Here is a 14,323-nt window from a genome sequence, read left to right as displayed (position 1 = left end):
AGACTCCAACAGACATCTCTTGTTTTGCAGAACTCTATTAAGCGCATCTGTTATGCGGTATTTTTTATGCTTCCTTCAAACGACCTTTTTTTCGTATGATCTTGGAAGGCACTTAAAACAGTTCTTTCGACATTAGCTTCCATTCTGCTTGCCGTCATTTCTCAATTACATTGATGGAGGGAAATGCGTGTGGGCCTCTACTTGGCCGGATAAACCTCAAATCAGTGCCTGCTATGATGTGTAAATATCGTCACTACGGAGACAAAGGTGGCAAGGCGTGCTGCTGGCCACCCACCCCCTCGTGTGCCGTGCGGGCCTTTATAGGTGCTCGCTAACAGCACTTGCCCCAACAGTCTGTTAAAGGCCATATGGTGAAATGAAAAAAAATATTTTTTTTATTTCACCAGGTAAGGCCCACTGAGCTATGTAGCTCGATATTCTTAGGTTTTTTCGGTAAAGTCACGTAGGTAAAAAAAATGAAATTAATAAAAGTAAAATAAAAATAAAATAAAACTCACGACGTTTCGGAGGCAATACAAGCTTCCGTCTTCAGATCTAGAACATGTAGCTCGATTTCAGAAGCGACTTGGCCACAAATGATAGCTCAAGGCGCTTATTTCAGCCAAATACTCTAAACACATGCTACGAAATGTGGAGGGGAAAACCGGAGGACCTGGAGAAAAATCCACATCACCATGCGGGAGATAGACACGCAAACTCCAAATATACAGGCGTCAGGGTCAGGATCGAATCCACGACCCCGTGTATACGAGGCGAGGGAGTTAACATCTCGTCACCGCGGGGCCCCCAGAAACCTGCCCACTGTTTCCAACTGCCACTCCAGGAAATTAGAATCGAACCGGCAACGTCTGGATTGCAAGCCCAGTGTGCTTACCATTACAGCTCTGCAGCATCACTACTACCACCAGAGAATGTGAGTGTCCCTTAATAAGCAAGCTGTGGAGCAGCAGTGCCTCGTCAAACCCAACAAGAGGAGGGATTAGACCAGGGGTCGGCAACCAAAATAACAAGAAGAGCCATTTCTTTCCAATTCGGTACAAAATTCAGTATTTCAAGAGCCGCAATGCATCTATGTACATACGTACATATCGTCAAGAAGCAGCCCGTAAAGAGCCGCATGCGGCTCCGGAGCCGTAGGTTGCCGACCCCTGGATTAGACCAAGGGTTAAGTCAATGGCCCTGTCCGCAATGGAATTCGCAGTGCCCCACGAATGTGACATCGAGTCATCCGTTTTGCCAACATTCTCTCACTGCGACATCACATTACACCATCGCTGATACCATGTTGTTTTCGTGCTTGAGGTGGTGCAAAGTTATAGAAAATGCAGAATCATAATCTGGCACAGCGCTCACGCGAAAAAGAAAGTGTGTGAGCAAATATAATATACACACACGTAGAAAAATGCGAATGAGTAAATTAAACAAATGAGACAAAAATAAAATGTCCTACGATTGAGGCCCATGAACTTACAGACTTTCTGGACCAATTTTGTTTTGAGTAGAATTTGTCCAGTCCAAGCGACTCTTGTGCTGGTGTCAACTTTCACGAGTAGAGTCAGGCCCAAAAGTAAATGCTGTTAGGCTCCCTCATGCTATGGGCAATAGTTATGTATGAACTCTTTGTGAGCCGTTCAATGCAGACTAGTACAGACATTTGCTTGACTGTCATCATCATCATCATTCTGTATGTTGAACTTCTCTTGCACCATACTTAGCGAACCATGCCAATCGGAGCTGCGATCATCAGCCATGGGGCAAGCCACGGTTAGATGAAGGCCTTTCAAATTGGCTGCCACCTCACGAAATTTTGCGATGTAATAATCCTCTTCGCAACCGCACATCAAATGATTTCATCGCTCCGTATCTTCATTGGACGTTCTCTCTGACACTTTAGATTCATTGGTTGCCACTCCATTATTCTTGACATCTGGTCATCCTCGCAGCGGATTTTCACTTTGCCATCAAATAAAACGTGGTGACCTGCATCGCGCACTTTCACATGTGCTTCTGCGGCCGTCTGGAACGCTCTTCCTTCCGACATAAGGAAGCAACTGGAGCTATGCACTTAAAAATCTAAATTGAAAACTAATTTCTTTAGAACTGCTTTGTGATATATATAGTGATGTTGTCCTTCCCCCGCACCTCCAATGAGCACGGTTGGCTTCGTACGATGCTAAATAAGTTCAACAAACATAGATATATGCATCACTAAGAGTCAACATTTTACAATTACCTGCATCCACAGTGAAAAATATATAACGCACGTTGCAGTAGAACTATAGGCAGCGAGGTCTCTTATTGATGAATAATACTTGCGTCTTGGTGGGCGCTTTCCTTCCTGATGACAGCACCCAACCCAAGTGAATGGAATTGTGAGTCAGAACTTGCTTTAACATGACATTTTCTTACCACAAGCAGATGACGCAAGCGCTCATTCTTTTGAGGTGGGGGATTTGTTTTAGCCGTGAAGGACACGATTGTGATGCGAGTCAATGCAGTACTTAAGAGTACGTTCGGTTCAATAGGTCGTGCCTAACAGGGTGAATGATTGAACAAGACAAGAGAGAGCCGGAGAGACTCTGTTTCTCTTCTGCATGTCGGGGGATGCAACAGGCAAAATGTTTCGGTGCGTGGTCATGATGATTCATAAATTGGTGGCGTATTTTACGATTAGGCAGAATGTCAAGCTTCTAAATGAGCACAGCTAATGTCACCAAGGGTTGTTTCGCCATCCGGATTAGTATTGCCCACGAGCACCGGGGGATAATAATAATAATAATAATCCAGGGGCTGCTTCATTCATTCTCCCGGCACGCCAATTAATGGCGCAAGAGCAGGGAAGCGAAGCAAAATCTATTACGGAAATTCACGGTTTACTCAAATCACGCCATAACATATTTTTCTTAATTTATGTGGTTTTGTGTTTTGGGAGTATAGGAGGGTATTTGTAGCTGTGGTTAAATCATGAGCCTGCGTGGCTTATATTCGGTTTTAGAATAGCTTGAGTGCTTGAGTTAATTACGTGCTTGCTTTAGCTCTGTGCAGTATCTTGATACTGCCCCCTACCATCACCAATCCACAAGGACCACCAGCGTGATGAAGTATGGTCAAACAACCCCTTACGACCCGCACAGCATGGGGAGGTTCTCATCCAGCGGTGGATTTACATAGCGCTGTGCACGTGCTGACGCATGCATGTATGTTGAACTTCTTTCACACCATACACAGCCAACCGTGCTAATCGGGGGTGCGAGGGAAGGGCAACAAACTAAAACACAAAGCAGTTCTAAAGAAATGGGTTTTCAAGATACATGTTAAAGTGCCACAGCTCCAGTGGCTTCCCAATATAGGAAGGAAGAGCGTTCCAGACGGCCGCCAAAGGCGCACCTGAAAGCGCCGCGCGTTGCGGTGACCGCCGTCTTTGCCGGATGGCGAGCCAAAAGCCTCCGCTGCGAGGACGGCCGGAGCTCGCGTGATGATGGCTTATGCTCCTTGACGAAACCAGCACAACTATTGTGCATTATGAGCTGCGATGTCGAAACGTCTTCGTTCGGCCAACCGGAAGCCAATGCAGCTCAGTGAGCACCGGTCGGGCACGGTCGGATCTCGCTATACAATTCTGCCGGCGGACTGGCGTGCATTGGCAGAACCCACCGCGTTGGCTAACCGAAGCCAAGGCAGGGAAGGCCGGAGTGTGAACAGCCTTCCCACCCACTTTTCTCCCCGCATTGGAACCTCAACGAGCCTCTGCTGCGCGAAGCTCCTAACAGTGGCTTGGTTTGCGAGGGCAGGAAACCGAACGAGGCTCCACCCAGATCAGCCCCAGAAATGACGAACTCCCTTCATTCATGTCTCCCCCAACAGGCGCGTCTCAGGTGTGGCCTCGAAGACTCGAGTGGGGATTTGCAACGGAGGAACTAATTAATCATCGGCCACTTCAATGTGCGGGCCACGCCGATTGTGCACTTGAGCCCCATTGTGTTTGAATCGTGTGAAAAAACATTTTTTACCGGGCTGACTCGTACGGTTTAACGGGTGCCTGCTTATCGACACTTAAATGTTCCCCTGAAATGTATTCCACGTCAGAGAAACGGTCTGAAAACCCCACATTCGTTTGCAGGCCGAGTGGTATTGCGTGAGCAAATTGACGGTGAAAAGGCCACCCATCTTTTAAGGCCAGCGGTGAGTCTCACCCGGCGAGACTAGTTTTTGTAAATTAGACATCGTCTGTCAGCTGTTGGGTTAACGCCACGAGGCCTCTGTCCACCCAGCAGTACAATGGTTACGCCGGTTAGTCAATTGGAAAGTCGCCCGTGGTGGGGTAAAGTGTGGGTGCTTCCACTTCTCCCAAGTCGCCTGGCCAGCTTGCAAGAGAAGGCCAAAATGACCCTCACGGTGAGCTCTCTAAAGCAATTGGAGCCCTTCTAGAAATTGCAGGGCTGCACCTGTACCTTTAAGTCGAATACACAAATTTCGTCAAAAACCTTTTTCCCATTGGTCGGAGATGAGGGATGAGGCAGTGGGGTTAGTGTGCGTTTAAGCTTCAATAATGGCATTCTCCATAATAGAGGTGATTTGGGTTTGAACGCATAAGTATGAATGTGTCGTTATACCCGCCACCACCCGACAAAAATGTGTAAGGTTTGTTGGAGAGTAGACCCACACACCGGTGTGCTGGACTAGTAACGAATCGGCATGTTCTGTTTACGTGACAAACCTCGGCTGTGTCGGGTGATGGCGGTTACAACGACGCATTTATATTTCCGCAATCTCACCCAAAAAAAAAACTCTAATGTATCATATTGGTCGCGAAAGCCTACGTGTTAAAATGGCATTCTCACTTGCACTACTCAACCTGAGCTGCAGGCTACTGCACAGAGATTGTCTGAGACCCAAGGCGTTGTCCCGCACCCCCGCCGCACTGCTCGTCGTCATTTACATTGGGGCCAATTTAAACACGTGGCAGGCAGCCCACCACTGCTCACAGACATTGCCATAGCAATCGCAGCCACTACCGCTGCGTTTTTTTTTGTATTTACACTGCGGCAAGTGTCACAGCCCTCCCTCCACCCGCTTGCTCCCACCAACGCCAGCCAACCCAACTTACAGCAACACCAATCCCAGCCAGCCCAACTTATACCAACGGCAGCCCAGCCCAGCCCAACTTACACGGCTTCTCGTCCTTGCCCTCCCGGTGTTTCCCACGCCGTGAGTGAGGGTTTAGCAGAGCTCCTCCGCAAGACTGCTCGGAACAATAAAGTGGAGGCAGGCGATGGGTTCTTATTGTTTTGATTGTATGCCCAGTCGATGTTTGTAATTGGTCGAGAGGTGGCAAGCCCTTGTTTGCGTTGGCTTGCACATCTCGCTATTTATTTGTTTGCTAAAACACAAAGGTAAAGGAGAAGCCCTGCAATTGCTTGCTCAAACCATTGCCGGCAGAAGCACTTCCGCTGTACGGGGTCGTACAGATATATTGTGACCCCCTCCAATAAATTGACCCTTAACATGTTTTATCCTTTGCATATTCATTTCTGTTTGAAATAAACCTTACTTTTCAATCAATATTGAGTAGTAGCACATTAAATGGGTGTCACAAGATATCTGGACCACCCCACAGAGAGATAACTCCAAAGCGCCCCTCTAGAGGGTATTTGGCCTACTTTTCCATTGCTGGCCAGACATCTAGGAAGAGGTGGGAGTCCCCACACTTTACCACACCACACCACGTGACCTCCTGATCAACTAACTGTGGTTAGCTATTTGTACTTCTGGGTTGACAGATGTGCGGGGGGGGGGACATTTAAGAAATGTGCCCATTGCTTCTACTGCCACGCCGGGAGGTCGAACGACTAACCTCTGGGTTGCAAGTCCAGCCCGCTAGCTGTCAAACCAGTTTGATGAAAACAAATTCACTGCAAACACCGATAGACCTGATCACTGAGACACATGGCAAGGCAAAGTATGTTAATTCCAATTGTTAGAGAGATAGGTGTACATACTAGATACAGACTCACTCGCTTTTTTTTTGTTACGTAAAAAAAACCTCACATATGCATGTGCATTTGTCCGTACCGGAATGCACCGTTCATGTCTGGGATAAGGTTTGTACTGTTGGAATAAATTAGCTTGCACGATGGACAAATCTACTGACAACTAACAGATGCAACGTGTGTGCTACACACTCAGCGATTATCCAGCGGGCATCCCGGAAATTGAACAATGCAGGAAGGAGAAAATTAAAGATGAACATGATGTTCTTCCAAATAATAAATATACGCATGTAATGCGCAAAGGGGAAACTCGCTGATTCAAAATTGGTTCATTTTTGGGGTTAGAGCGTGCGGGATAATCTCAATTACAACTACAAAGCCCCACTACCCGACAAAGCTAAACAATTACATTCGTCTCGTGGGCAAAACGTGCAAGTGTGATCCTGTTTTTCAGCGAAACCGGTCATGTTGAATAGCGAGCGACGTTTCGACGATTGTGTCCGAAGTTTCGCTGGAGAGTACATCCAGCACTGAGGTGTTGGGCGGCAAAGGCTCAGATCTGGGTGCTTCAGGAGGTGTCACAACATCACCTGAGCAGCCACGTGGATGAACCGGATTTTACAGATATGAACAATGTTCCACACTGCCCACCAGGGATTATTTGTCTGTCTGTCTGTCGTGCATAAATAAATATATAATACAAACAGCTCTTTGATTGGTGGAGACCTACTGCCGGGTACGGAGAGGGGAGGGGCCTAAGGGAAGGGGGGTCAGGGGAGGGGCCTAAGGATATGTGGGGGGGTTGGTCAGGGGAGGGGCCTAAGGGAGGGGGGTCAGCAGAGGGGCCTGAGGGAGGGGGGTAAGGGGAGGTGCCTAAGCAAGGGGGAGGGGCCGATAGTTAAGGGGGTTGAGGATGTCGGGGAGGGTGGGGGGAAGGTAAACACGCCCACTCATCCAACTGCCCCCCCCCCCGAACGCCGCGCTGTCCAACCAAGTTCCGATCTGCCCACTCCGAAGGAACGTGTTGATAGCCAGCCTTGATTGCTGATTGATTGGCTGTCATTTGCAGGGTAAAGCCATGGGGGGCGGAGTTTGCAGGTGGACACATGGGTGGGGGCAACGCCCCCGCCCAAACTGGACACCTTTATGAATTAAATTTCAGTTTACAATTACGATTAAAAAATAATTAATCATATGAACTTGAGATTCCTAATGTGAGTGACAAAGCAACCCCCCCTCCCCCACAATAAAGACGTGAAACTCCGCCTATGGGTAAAGCTATCCCATTATTGTAAAGCTTATAATTATCAGGTATTATTTATTATAATTGGTTAACGTGGTAGAGAGACGGACAGAGAGATCTGTGCATAATGTGGGCCACGATAACGCTCACAGACATGATCCTAAATACAACTTTAGCGTATAGTGGTGTTTCTATTAAAGACGTGTCCGATTAAAAACTGTGACCAAAGGAATTCCCACAACTTGGAAACACAAACTACAGTAAAAAAGTATGTTAGAAAGTGTCAGATAATTCATACGTATGCATAATTTTTCTTCCTTGCTGTTGTATATATTATCAGGTTTATCAGGTTGCTCACAAATACACACAGACACAAATATGCATATGGGTGATTGCACAGTATTGGAAATCCAAGGGCAATGCGGGCATGTGATGGGCCGTTTAATGTATCACACCAACCTGCTGTGCGAAAACATCGGGGGGCCGATTCACTGTACATTTTGCTTTCACGCTTTGACGGAATTCTGGCATTCGTGTTGAGCGAAGGCGACTAAATGCTGAAATCAAAGCGAGTCGAATTCAAAGGTCAGGCACCGGCGGTACTGAATGTGTTGCCGAGTGGTGGTGCACGTATGTGGGATAATTGTCAGGTTCGGTGAAAACCTGCGGGCCTACCAACACCTTTCCATGAACCTTTGCATGCTCTTTGAAGTTAAGATGATAACAGTTATTTCCCCGTCCAAAATTCTTGTAAATGTGTGAACCTTTGCGTGGCTTTATATTTCATCTGATGGACTAAAAAAGAAAAATAGACACCGTGGTGAAAATTCAAAATCTCTGTGGTGGCAACCAATCTCTCCATAGAGCCACTATCGATTTCCTTGGGAGAGGTATTGAATAACATACTCGCATGAGTACGATCACATAGCCTGGGACCAATGCTGGCAGAGTATATACATGAGACCAGGCGGATGCTTCTAATTTAATTCTAGACCCAAAGAGCACTGCCCACCCTCTAAACTGCCACCTGCCTCCCTACCTTTTAACGGGATCTAGGGCAATGCGTTGGCCGGTCTTGCGTAAAAAATCCTGCAGCTATAAGTCAATACCAAATGCAATACGGTGGGTGGAACGGTGGGACACAGTGATTTCCACTCTAAGCTGTTGACCTCAGTTTGATTTTCAGCCACAGCTGACATCAGTGGTGAGTAAAATCTGAGCCAGTCACCGTCTCCTCCCTCCATTCACCAACCTTCATCCAGCAGTATATTGCGAAGGGTAGCAATTATTATTATTTAGATTCTGTACGTGTATTGGCTTCGTCAGAAAGCCAGCCTACGAGCTAAGGCCAAGTGGTGTGGGGAGCGATACGATCTACTAACCCTTCTGACGACCCACCAACTCAAAACACTTGTGACATTGCACACACAAGTCAATGACTGCATAACAGCCGTTCCAGCAATCCCTCCACGAGATACCGTTCATTTCTCGCCGAGAAATTAACACGATCTCCGTGAAGAACGTCAGAGAAGAACCCACAGAGGGGGGCATCACGTGGCTTTGAGCACTCTTACCCACACTGCATTGCGCACATCTATCAGGAGTTCCCTTGGTTCTTGTTGATGAATCGGCTCGACTGTGTCAACAAATTAGAACTGTAATTCAAAGATAATGACAATTTTCCGGTAGACCCCCCCTGGAACTCTTCCGGGCACATCCCACTGGGCGAAGACCCCGGGGCTGGCCCAGGACACGCAGATGGGACGATGTCGCTCAGTTGGTCTGGGAAAGGGAGGTGTGGACCGTCCTACTCAACACGCTATTGCCGCGACCCTCACCAGGACAAGCGGACTGAGAAATGAACGAAAGGACACGTTTCCAACTTCCTTAATGAGTGAGAAATGCTCATAAAATACCACGATTTTGGATACACTCAAATGAAGCACTTTTTTAATTCACACTGCGATAGCGATGGCGCACTGAGTTGTGTGTATGTGCTGAACCAACGGCTCGCGAGGGTGGCTTTCACATTTTTGCTTCATAGCTTTCGGAAGAATGAACTGAATAAGCTCCCAGCACGCAGAGCCAAACATCAGATATCGTGCTGAATAACACGGCGCATGATTTTTCAATTACCCTATAGAAATGCAATTACACCCCATGTATAATTTTAGGACAATTTTTTAATTGTGACTGTTAGGTTGGCCAAACTCGTGGGTCGACCAAGTTGCTGAGCACAGCACTGAAAACATAGAACATTGGCCCAAGGTTGGCTCAACGTTTGCCCAACGTTGGGCGAATGGTTCCAACCACATGCCAACGTTGCGCCTCTACGTTGCACGGTGACTGGGAGGTCCAAAGGCCCACAGTGTCAAAATCGCAGGCAACAAAACCATAATCCCAAAACAGGAATTGAACCTCGACTGCCGGGACCGTCGCACCAGCATGCCACCACTGAGTCATGATGACCTGCCAACAACCACATAACACTGCGCACCACATGCAGTTCATAATGAAATGTAAGATGTGCTGTGTGCTGTATGTAGAAATGGGCATAGAGTAACCTGGCAATGTGGATGTGAGCGTTGGCTAATTCTGGCTTCGAAATGATGACAGTGGAATGGTGATGCATGCCCGTGTGTATTATTCACGCGGCGAAAATAACGGACGAACTTGCAAGATTTATAGTGCTGGTGTTATTGCGTTTTGAGTTGTATTTCTAAGTGTGGTCCTGGGCACGTTTTCACTGTGACAGAGGGTAACGGATCAAAATGAACGAACACGCTTCTCACACGTGTGCGTGCGTGCGTGCATGCCGGAGAACGGTAGTGCCGTGGTGAGCGCACTGCGCTACGAACCCAGCGACCCGACATCAGTAGCGATTATTTGAACCGATCCTGGGCCTTCCCTAGGTCGACTCAGCCTCAAATGAGTACCTTGTGCGATGTGTAAACATCGCCGCTGGGAGACAAAGGCGGCCGGGCGTGGTGCCGGCCACCAAACCCCTCGTGCGCCGTGTGGACCTTCATAGGCGCACACTAACCACACTTTCCCCAACAGCCTGCCACAGGCTATACGGGTGATCTTTGTCTTTGTGCATGCCGTGGCATTCGGTGGCCACCCTCTCACCGGCGGTGCCGCAGGAGGCGTTGACGCGCGGCGTGGCGGTGCGCCCCGCGTCCCGCAGGTAGATGAAGTGCGGCCGTCGGTGGACGCCCTCCCCGTCCGGCGCGGGCTCCATGAAGTACTCGCCCTCGCGCGTGCGGAAGGTGCCCACCTGCCATGCGGGGCGATGCAGGGAGGGGCCGGGCGGTCAATGCAACACCGCTCACTTGTTTGCATGAGTGCGCGCGCTTGTGTGTGTGTGTGTGAGTGAGTTGAGCGAGCGGTGCTGGCCACCCATCATCTCGTGCGCCGTGCCGGCCTTCATAGGTGCTCGCTAGCAGCACTTGCCCAAACAGTCTGTTAAAGTCTTTACGGGGTGATTGTTGTCTGTGTGTGTACGTGCCAGTGCGTGAGCCACTGCTATCGGATGTATGTACATATGTATGTACGTATGTTGAACTTTTTTCAAACCGTACATAGCCAATCATGATAATAGAAGGTGCCAATAAAGTCGACGTCAAGGTGGCTAGTGTCCAAATGGGGGAAATTCCAAATTCCTCTGGCGAATTCTTATTACGTGGTGGGCCATTCCAATGCTGGCAATTGTTCCTGTGTAGGGTCATGTCAAGGGGCTGTCCTACTCAAGCCAACATGGGGTGGTTCTCTTCTCACAGGCTCCACTTGTCCCCAGCAAGTGTTATGGATTTTTCTCAATGTTACAAAACAATTCTGAAATCTCAACTCAAAAAGAAAATGTAAAATCCCATGAGATTAGCACGTTAGCCAAAGGTCACATGCGCGCATACATATCTCGTAATTAATATCACGGGTCCCTGATTCCTCCAGTCGGAATGAGCCCTTCTTTATTCAACCTTCCAGCGTAAATATATAAATGTGTCGTTAAACCAGCCACCACCCGACACAGCCAACTAGCAAGGTTTTGTGACGTAAACAGAACATGACACTTCGTCACTAGTACAGGACACCGGTGTGTTGGAGAGAAAATCAACAACATTTACAATCTGAGTACGACGTTTTGGCAGTAATTACAACGAGCATTATCAGGCGGACAGCCAGATCTGGATGTCCACCTGATCAGATTGTAAATGTTGTGGACTTGCTCTCCAACACACCGGTGTGCTGCACTGATAACGAATTGGCACGTTCTGTTTACGTGACAAACCTCACTAATTGACATTGTTGGGTGGAGACGGGTTTAACGACGCATTTATATTTATTGCATCTAACCCAAAAAGAACATGTGTTATGGATGATATCGGTCGCAAAAGCCTACTCCGTGTTAAACGTACTCAATCTTGTCCAACACAAAAAATAAGTGAGTGCTGTGACCGACTGACTATGATCCACGAACAGACAAACCGAGTTTCTGAATGAGGACCCAGAGGCAAGAGTGTCGAGAAAAGAAAACAAAAACACACAATCCCAAAGCATGGACCTCCTCGAGCAGGGATTGAACCCAGACGATCGGGACTGTAACCCCCGGCATGCTACCACTGCATCGGGGTGACCCGCCAATAATCACATAATCCCACGTATCACCCGTAATTCATGCTGAAACATAAGATGTGCTTTGTGCTATAGCAATGTCCAGAGAGTTAGCTGGCTTTGCGTATGTGAGCATTGGCTAATGCTGGCTTCCAGATGATGACAGTGGAATGGCGATGCATGCCCACGTGTGTGTGTGTGTGTTTTTTTTCATACCGAACAATAAACGAATAAACTTGCAGTGAGTGCTGCTGCTTATTTTGGATGTCGTTGGGTTTTTTTTTTCAGGGGGCACTGGATACGTATTTCAGAAGCCTCAATAAACTGAAATACAACGCTGCTGTATTTTATGGGAAAATATAATACGTACATTTTATAACGGTCTATTTCTACAGCCCAAAAAAAGTCAAATCATATTTGGGTCTATCATCCAATGGATCGTTTGGGCCAAAGTTTTCCAGCAGCATTTGTTTAAGCAGGCAATAATAATCATTCCAGTGTTCGTTTTTTTGACACTAAATCAAAGAAACATCACAATAATACGATGTTAATTAATTTCCAGAACCACAATGATTTATTTCAACCGCCTGAGAAAGCATTTCTCAAAATACTATTTTCAGCTGTTGCTCCCCTGTGAACACAACGTGCTGAGCTGCGCTTTCTTTAAGACCACGTGTGCTTGATAGAGGTGGCCAGGAGGCTCCGAAATTTGATTTACCAGTTCCCAGTTAAAAGCCCATTGAGCGATTTGCTCTTTTGCAGAGGCAACCAACCTGGCCACACATGACAGCGCATCCAAGTGGCATACGACATGTGGGAGATGTTATAAAAGCAGTCAAATAATCTTCAGAGCGCTGAGCTGGTTATTGCTGCTATCCTGATATCCTGGCTTTGAACCGGGTCCTCAAGTGTCGTGAGTTGACGGTCACAGCCCAGTCACCAATGAGTGCACGAGAGAACAATTACACTACAATTGGTTTCGCACTTAATTTTACTAAATGTGAAGCTTTTAGAATTTAATATCTAAATCTAAAAACAGTTTTTTTATTTTCACCAGGTAAGACCCACTGAACTGCGTAGCTCTTTTTAAGAAGCGGCCTGGCCTCACATTATAGCTCAACGAAGTGGCTTATCACGTGGAAATGTATAGCAGCCAAAAACTCCAAACGGATGTTGATTCTAAATGTGGAGGGACAAACCAGAGGACCCTGAGAAAAAATCCACGTGACCACAGGGAGGACATGCATACTCAAAATATGCATGCGTGAGGGTTGGGATTGAACACATGACCTCCTGTATACCAGGCGAAGTAGTTAACATCTCGCCACCATGGTGAGATGTTAACTTAGATGAACATTACGCTTTGGTTCTTTCGGGAAAGTCACATAGGTAAAATAATAATAAAATAAAACAAAACAAAAAATAATAAATCACGACGTTTCGATCGCAAGACAAGCGGTGGTCCTCAAGCGGAAAAAATAATCCAGCAGTGGAACTGCTGAACCAGCGAGCCTGAGGACGATCGCTTGTGTTGCGATCGAAACGTCGTGATATATTATTATTTTTTTACCTACGTGACTTTACCGAAAGAACCAAAGAGTATGGGTTCCTGCAGTCACGAAAGCTCCAAATCAAGATTAGATGAACATTGCTCTCACATGCACAGCGGGTGCGAAAGCGCTCCCCTCTACTTGTGTCGACCAGAGGTCACGTGAAGGGAACTCGGAGGGAGCTCTGTGATATCTTCAGTGCTTCCGTGGGCCGACCTCTAAAACGAAGCGTGGCACTGCTCTACGAAAGATTTGCCTGGATATTTTGTCTCCTGATATTACAGTTTCAGTGTAGGGGAATTGACAAATGTTAAAGAGAGTAAATGCGCTTATTAATTTGCACGTACTATTTCCGATAGCGTTACAACATTCAATTAATAATACGCCTCTGCATGTAACCACATCTCAAGAAGCTGTTACAAAAATGGCATCACAATGTCATGGCTGAACAACTTTTGAAATCTAAACTATATTTGTGTCCATTGCATGATGGTTGATAACACACGATGCATTTTCTAACGCCTCATATCACACGGAAAATTCTCCTGGCATCATCATGCCTGGATTTTTCACGAGTGTGTATCACAAAAAAACCCAGGTTAGATATAAATCACCAGCCAGGGTCAAACACCCGGTACCTCACGGATTGGCAGAAAAACAGGTTAGAATGACATGGCATTGTGTGGTGGCGTCTACTCTGAGAGTGAATATATAATGCTTTACGGTCGAAAAATGCACCCACATATTGTCCATAACACTTTCTGTCATGACGTATAATTTAAAAGTACTTTAAAAATATTGATATATGAAGTAAACTTGACAATTAAAAAGTGAATAAATAAATACACACGTAGGCTTTGGCGACCAATATCATCCATAATAGAGCTTTTTTTGGGTTAGATCGCATA

At 46.8% G+C, this 14,323-nt stretch overlaps 1 protein-coding gene across 1 annotated transcript in view; it reads right to left on the bottom strand.

The window, feature by feature from the left end:
• The window catches only part of LOC144730029 (A disintegrin and metalloproteinase with thrombospondin motifs 9-like), a 171,419-nt gene that overhangs the window by 138,845 nt on the left and 18,251 nt on the right, over window positions 1-14,323 (bottom strand). The window contains exon 3 of the mRNA XM_078610498.1: window positions 10,384-10,531. Coding sequence (XP_078466624.1) covers window positions 10,384-10,531 — 148 coding nt within the window. The remainder of the gene's footprint in view (window positions 1-10,383; window positions 10,532-14,323) is intronic.

This window comes from Lampetra planeri, chromosome 34 (assembly GCF_965212315.1).
Source record: "Lampetra planeri chromosome 34, kcLamPlan1.2.h2, whole genome shotgun sequence".
NCBI classification, from domain to species: domain Eukaryota; kingdom Metazoa; phylum Chordata; class Hyperoartia; order Petromyzontiformes; family Petromyzontidae; genus Lampetra; species Lampetra planeri.
This window is presented reverse-complemented; position numbering and strand designations above follow the sequence as displayed.